Raw genomic sequence first — 6,524 nt, 5'->3', positions numbered from 1 at the left:
CGACTTTATTAAAGGTTATTGAAGACATCAGACGAAAGCGTTTCACTTCCTTTGGTGAACCCAGTGTATAGGTGAACCTTTAAGATGACGAGAGTGTAAGGGAGAATAAAACCGTAGGGTGGCAGTAATGCAACACCGTGGAGGCCAATTGCCGTAAAACCTCAGAGAAGAAGAGCTAACGCGCATCTTGATTTGCATTTGTTTTTGCTTCTTCCGGTCACCTGACCCGCTTGATTGTTCACCGACGCGGGTCTTTCAGTGTTGGAAAGCGATAGTAACCACAGAAGCCTTTCTCAAAGACTGCGGACACATTTTACTGATACTGATTATTATATTCAACATGTCTGCATGGACTGAAGGAAGACGACGCGATGCTCACAGCAGCCAAGACGACGAAAGGTACGCTTTAATGTAGTTTTAGCCGCTGTAAGCACTATCACTACGAGCTGCCATCGTGCCTGCCCCTTTGTTAGGTTCCCAAAAAGGAACTCGTCTCGCCTGAGAACGTGTTAGTAATGTCAGATGATGTAACTTGTTCTGTACCTCTGTCTGTGAAGCACCAGCCTTTGTGTTAGCTGCTTGTAGTGACTGAGCTAGTAGCCATGTAGTAGCAACCAGAGTTTTGTTTGCGGAGAAATTATGGATGTAGCGGTAAACGATGAAAGGAGTACATATGTTCGCCGCACTGAAGGAACGACCATACGAAACGGAGCGAAGTGGACGAAGTCCGTGCGTAGCCGATAGTATTCATTCGGGACACAACTACAGTCGTTGTGGTTATCAGGCTTCACAGGCCCCAAACAGAGTCTGTGGGACGAAGGAGGCACACACAGACGTTCAGAACAATCGGAAGGGGTTGGCGGGAGACCTTCTCAACACTTCCGCCCCCTGGGATTCGAGTGCCCCCCTATTCAGACCCTTACGGTACACATTTAAACGGCCTAGAGCAGCTGACAAGAGCCATCACAAGGCACTTGAGGCACATCAAGTTCGAGACCTTCTATCTAAATCATAGAGAAATCCAACATTTGTCACAATCAGCAAGTACTCAATGAATAGCGTGAGAATAAGACAGGAGCTGTTTCCGATTTAAAACAATCCTCTCTCTCTCTCTCTCTCTCTCTCTCTCTCTCTCTCTCTCTCTCTCTCTCTCTCTCTCTCTCTCTATATCTATCTATGAGAGCTGGAACACCGGCTGCTGTTCAGCCGCGGAGGTCGAGATGCTTTTCTCTCTGTGTTTTTGTCCCCGCGTATTCGCACGCTTCACAGCAGATAAGACAGAGAAATTATCTTTCAGCTACGTTTCAATGTTTAATAACACTAAAAAGTGCTATATACCTTTGCATATGACACGAACATATATTTGCATGTAGCCTACTTTAATACATTCATTTGTTTTTATAAGGTTTTTATAATATTACATATTTTGAAGATGCACATTTTCACACTGGTATTTATTCATATACTCAGGACTTTTTTTATACAAAACAGAACCCTCAGAAAGGCTCTAGTTATATTAAAGGCTGTAGTTGTATTAAAAGTTGTACAACTGACAACCGCGATTCACACCCGTTTTTGATAAACAGTATCAATTTTGAAAAACAACATCAAGTTAGGCGCCCCACACCTGTAACTTGAAGTGAATTGACGTCTAATACTATCTACTCTTTATAGCTGATACTACCATTTCTTCCTTAAAGGGGACATATTATCACAATTGAACTTTGTTTAGTACTTCTACACGTTAATTTTGGTATCTGGCATGTCTACTGGCCCAAACAACTCCCGTGATTTTTTTATGGTTCCTCTAGGTCAGAAACGTCATAATTGAGTGACTGAGAATGAGCTTCCTTATCATTATCTCATCACAATGAAATGGGTGTCTCTTACATAACGACCACGCGCCTACATGACACACATTACCTTTCAGTAAGGGGTAGATGAAAGCGCACAAGCAGCCGACAGCGGACACACAAGCCGCGGAGCTTAGGACGGACAGGGCGATCACGGACCAACGTCTGGGACCGTGCCGGTGGGGGAGCGTTCGATCCGCAGCCCCTGACCCGACCCTTCCGCCGGGTCCCACGGGGAAGGAGCCTGGATGTTCCATTTCTTTAAAAACCGCTGCAGAGCTGAGTCAGATAACACTTTACTTTACAGATGGAACTTGACTTATCTAGCAGGGGGGTGGGGGGAGCTTTGATCGAACTTTGATGTGGGATAAAATATATTTCTTCCATTTAAACGCCTGTATTCGAAATACATTCTTGCTTGTTTAAATCCAGCTTTTTCTTATGTCTTCCCTGCATAGGATCACGGTCCCGCCTCGGGGATCCCACTGCAGGAAGAGAGGGATCGATGGAAACCTGCGGGCCAACAAAGAGGCAGAAGGTAATGACAGGGAAAACAGCAAGCACACTGACGGCAAGTGCAGATACTCCGGAAACAGACAAGCCAGGTAAGATTTTATGCCTACAATAGAAGAACAAAATCTTATTTGTGGAACCTCAGTTATATTTTCATATTGATGAATATATTTTCGAAGAAAACCAACACCTTTTAGACTTCAACATTTATGTAATTTATTATTTAGTGAATATCTTGAAAAATGTTTCTTAAAATCTGTTCTCTTTTTTATTTAAATGACATTTCAAAGTGTTATATTTTTCATTTATATTGTATGTAAAGAACTTTGAGCTGCATTTCTTGTATGAAAGGTGCTATACAAATAAATGAAAAACAATTATTATGCATGAAGCTTTAAGGTTTATCAGTCATGTGGTCCTAAGCTCCAACATAATGTTGAAACTGTAACTCTGCAGGAATGGAAAAAGCTTTAGAGCGACATATCTGTCTATACAGGAAAAAATAAAATTTAGATCCATTTTTTTTTAATAAAAAATGAAAGACCACGGATCCACAAATAACCATATTAGCTGTTAAACTGCCTGTTGTGCTTATGCTAACATGTATGGTCTTATGTTTCCTCCCTAGTTTCACCACTCCAGAGAGTGCAGGCCCAGTGTCTCGCTGTGGTAGACAGGCTGACTGGGGTAGCCAGGTGGAGAATGATGAGATGAGGAGGGACGTACAGAGAGACATACAGCGGTAGCCTTCCTTCTTTTGTTCAGTGATTTTAACTTATTGGTTTAAAGCACTACTGTTACTGAGTTCTAAGCATCACTGACATGTGCATTGTGTTCAGTTACAGGAGGAAGATACTTGGTGCTGAGGTCACCCAGAGAGAGAGAAAGACCTCCTCTGGCTCTTCTGGGAGGTATGTGGTATATGTATATGTACAAGGTGGTGGTTTTACCGACGTTAAGTGCGAGTTGTAACTCAGTCAGAAAGTGAATAAAAGTGTCTGTGTCGTGGTTTCCATATGTCTCAGGTTCTTCAGCCCATTAGGACTAAATGCAGACTCAAACAGAACCAGCAGCTTTTCCAAACTTCTCTGTTTTAGAAGCAAAAAAACTCAAGTCCTTATGACAGGCGTAAAACGTAGCAGATGTTTCAGAATGAAGATACTCGAGATGTACAGTCCTGAATTCGGAAGCAGGCTGCTATTTAGTGGTTCCATTCACAACGAAAACATGTCTTAATGTGCTCAAACCTATCTGCTGCAGCTGTGACTCCAGAGAGGGAGAAAACATCGAGACAGATGAGGCTGTGTTGTTACGGCGACAGAAACAGATCAACTATGGCAAGAACACATTGGCCTATGACAGATACATCAAGGAAGTTCCTAAGTAAGTTCACACAAACATACATATACCCTCAATTAACACAACTCTGAAGCTATCATGAACACAGCTCTATGAAAGTAAAAAATAGTAAGGATCATTTAAAAAAATTCTCATTATAAATAGGTTGTTGTTCAGGAAGTAGAAAGTCTACTAACCAGAGGGTTCTGGTTCTATAGCTTCTCCATTCAGTGTGCTGAAGTGTTCTTGGATCCGAAATCAGCCAAATTCTTTTATAAATATCAACAGCTCAGAGTGATGAAGTTAAATCGGGACTAACGTGATCACTAGAGGTTTCCACAGCAGAAATCTTTTTTTTTATTTTACTCAGGAGTGTTTTTTAAGTAGTTCCTTAATCATTGGTCCTTGATGTTAACAGTTATGAAAGCATATTTTCAACCGCAGTCTGGTAAAGACTAAAAACCTGAATCAGATCAGTATTTGGTATGATATCCCCTTGTCTGTGATTTTTAGATCAGTTCTCTGTGGGGATCAGACACAGTAATCTTTGTGCAGAGAGGATTACTGCAGAATGAATTGGTGGTCTAACTGCTCTTAAAAGTTTTGTGTTCAATAAATGAGTAAAATTGTGAAGCCTATTTGTTTCCAATGTATCCTCTTTCCCATTTTGATTCCAGACACGTGCGTCAGCCGGGTGTTCACCCAAAGACCCCCAATAAATTCAGGAAGTACAGTCGTCGCTCTTGGGATCAGCAGATAAAACTGTGGAAGGTCAAACTGCACGCCTGGGACCCCCCAACAGTGGACTGCCAAGATAAAGTCCTCAATAACATGTAGGAAAATTAGGACTCCGGCTAACAATTATTTACCTACCGACAATGAGTTGTTTAATTCAATCAACAAAACTCAAAGATATTCACTGAAATGTTATTTTATATATGCCAGAAGTTAGTACACCCTGACTTTTTATGAGGGTGTTTCATATTTTTCAGTATAATTGATTCAGAGCGAGTGGCATACAAAACAATTCCCTCTCATGGGAGAGAACTGAGTTGCACCCTAAAGCTAAAGCCAGATACAACTAATTTTAAGCCCATGAAGACCATATTATGGACATATTGTCTTAATCAAATCAATCAATCAAATTTTATTTGTATAGCCCATATTCACAAATTACAATTCATCTCATAGGGCTTTAACGGGGTGTGACATCCTCTGTCCTTAACCCTCAGCAAGAGTAAGGAAAAACTACAAAAAACCCTTTTAACAGGGTAAAAATATGGAGAAACCTCAGAGAGAGCCACATGTGAGGGATCCCTCTCCCAGGACGGACAGAAGTGCAATAGATGCCACGTGCAGGACAAGCATTAATCAGCTTATGGTTTATTTTTCTTGACATCTATTTTTCCAGTGAGGAGCTGGGCCTTGATGACATCATGGACATTGAGCTGGACTTTCCAAACCTTTCTGACTCCCAGAATGTCCCATCCTCTCTGACCTCACACAGCCTTTCACTGGAGGTGAGATTGATTACTTCTGTTCAGTAGAAGCACACGCATGGTAATGTCTTCAATTGTTGAAAGGGAACTCGAGCTCCCTTTATTCAGTGGGTCTCCTCTGAGGTTCTTTTCATCAGAGCTCTGCAAGTAGTCCGAACATGCAAAAAGTTCAAAATATATGAATATAATTTTCAGTAACAAACAATCTGAATCTTGTATCTACTGTATTATGTCAGCAGAAATCCCTATTGAAAGCAGGTGATATAACAAGTGTTTCTGTTGTTTGTGTTCTCTTGCTCAGGGTGATGACTGTTTGGGTACCCCAGTTAAAATACAGAAGACAGAAACTAAGGTGGAGCTTGACACGGTGTAGCTCATCATCCTGCACATCTCCAAACACACATGTTGACACACAGCTCCATTGGTTTACCTGTTTCCCTGCAACATCTCCCATATCATGTTACCCTGAATGATTGTTCCAGGTACCATCACCTGTGGTAATGCCACACACAGCATCACAATTTTGTGTATCTCTGGTCATTGGTATTATTTGGTTCAGCACTGACATTAGCATTTTCATTTGTACTATTGGTTCTTAACTCGTATAGTCTTTCAGAGACAATCTGCTCAGGGAGTCTTTTCTTATGGTTTCACTTTCCAGTTGCATGTTAAAGCAAGTTTCTGTCAATTTCAATGAATTAGGGTTTGTTCTTTTCAAAATACACTTGTGGTTCTGCAGACATCCCAGTTTGTCAGTGCAAATCTTAAAACACACACTGCGTGTCCCTGGTAAATATAAGGCAAGAATACATAGAAATGAGCAGAACTCTGAAGGTTCTCTAAATATTCAAAAGAAAATGGGTAAACCGAAAGTAAAGTATTTTCCTTTTATCAATTGATATTTTCAAGATTCTTTTTCTTGTAGAATTTTAACTGGTGCATTACTGCAGTGATACTGGGCTTTGATTTGTTTTTACATTGGGTTCTTTTTTAATACAAATGTTACTATGTTCTGTATTGCTTTTTTCTTCAATGTGAAATCTTTCCAATAAAAAGAAAAAGAGAACTGAATTGTCTTGTCTTTTAGGAGCAAAACTTTTATGGTTGTTACTTGTTGTAACTGAACCTTTAAAAGCAAGCCACAGATGGATTCCAGCTGGTACTTTAAGGTATATTAAAGTTGATTAATGCTCTGTGTAACGTAAATATAGCATGTATGCTGTCCATGAGTATTTGGACTATTCCGCATATTTTGTTGCTCAGGCTCTGAGCTCCTGCACTCTTAATTTCAAATAACAGAATCTGCCTGAAAGACACATTC

The 6,524-nt window shown here is 40.6% G+C and overlaps 1 protein-coding gene across 2 annotated transcripts; it reads left to right on the top strand.

The window, feature by feature from the left end:
* Window positions 1-204: 204 nt before the first annotated feature.
* Window positions 205-6,263, top strand: slbp (stem-loop histone mRNA binding protein). Of its 2 annotated transcripts, none has more exons than XM_062393447.1 (8): window positions 205-399; window positions 2,312-2,458; window positions 2,995-3,108; window positions 3,212-3,277; window positions 3,627-3,749; window positions 4,382-4,537; window positions 5,116-5,224; window positions 5,505-6,263. In XM_062393447.1, exons 1-8 carry the CDS (start codon window positions 341-343, stop codon window positions 5,574-5,576), a joined length of 846 nt encoding a protein of 281 aa, XP_062249431.1. In that variant the 5' UTR covers window positions 205-340; the 3' UTR covers window positions 5,577-6,263. The 2 variants fall into 2 exon arrangements, with proteins under 2 accessions (XP_062249431.1, XP_062249430.1); XM_062393446.1 differs by having other exon boundaries at window positions 206-399; window positions 3,206-3,277; window positions 5,505-6,262.
* Window positions 6,264-6,524: the final 261 nt, after the last annotated feature.

Source organism: Platichthys flesus, chromosome 8, assembly GCF_949316205.1.
Source record: "Platichthys flesus chromosome 8, fPlaFle2.1, whole genome shotgun sequence".
In the NCBI taxonomy this organism is placed as follows: domain Eukaryota; kingdom Metazoa; phylum Chordata; class Actinopteri; order Pleuronectiformes; family Pleuronectidae; genus Platichthys; species Platichthys flesus.
Note: the sequence above shows the minus strand (reverse complement) of the source record. Positions and strands in the feature narration are given on the sequence as shown.

Coding starts and splice junctions, on each gene's coding strand:
- slbp (XM_062393446.1), top strand. CDS start 341: ATGTCTGCATGGACTGAAGGAAGACGACGCGATGCTCACAGCAGCCAA. Junction 3,278..3,626: donor TCCTCTGGCTCTTCTGGGAG/GTATGTGGTATA, acceptor TATCTGCTGCAG/CTGTGACTCCAGAGAGGGAG. Junction 5,225..5,504: donor CACACAGCCTTTCACTGGAG/GTGAGATTGATT, acceptor TCTCTTGCTCAG/GGTGATGACTGTTTGGGTAC.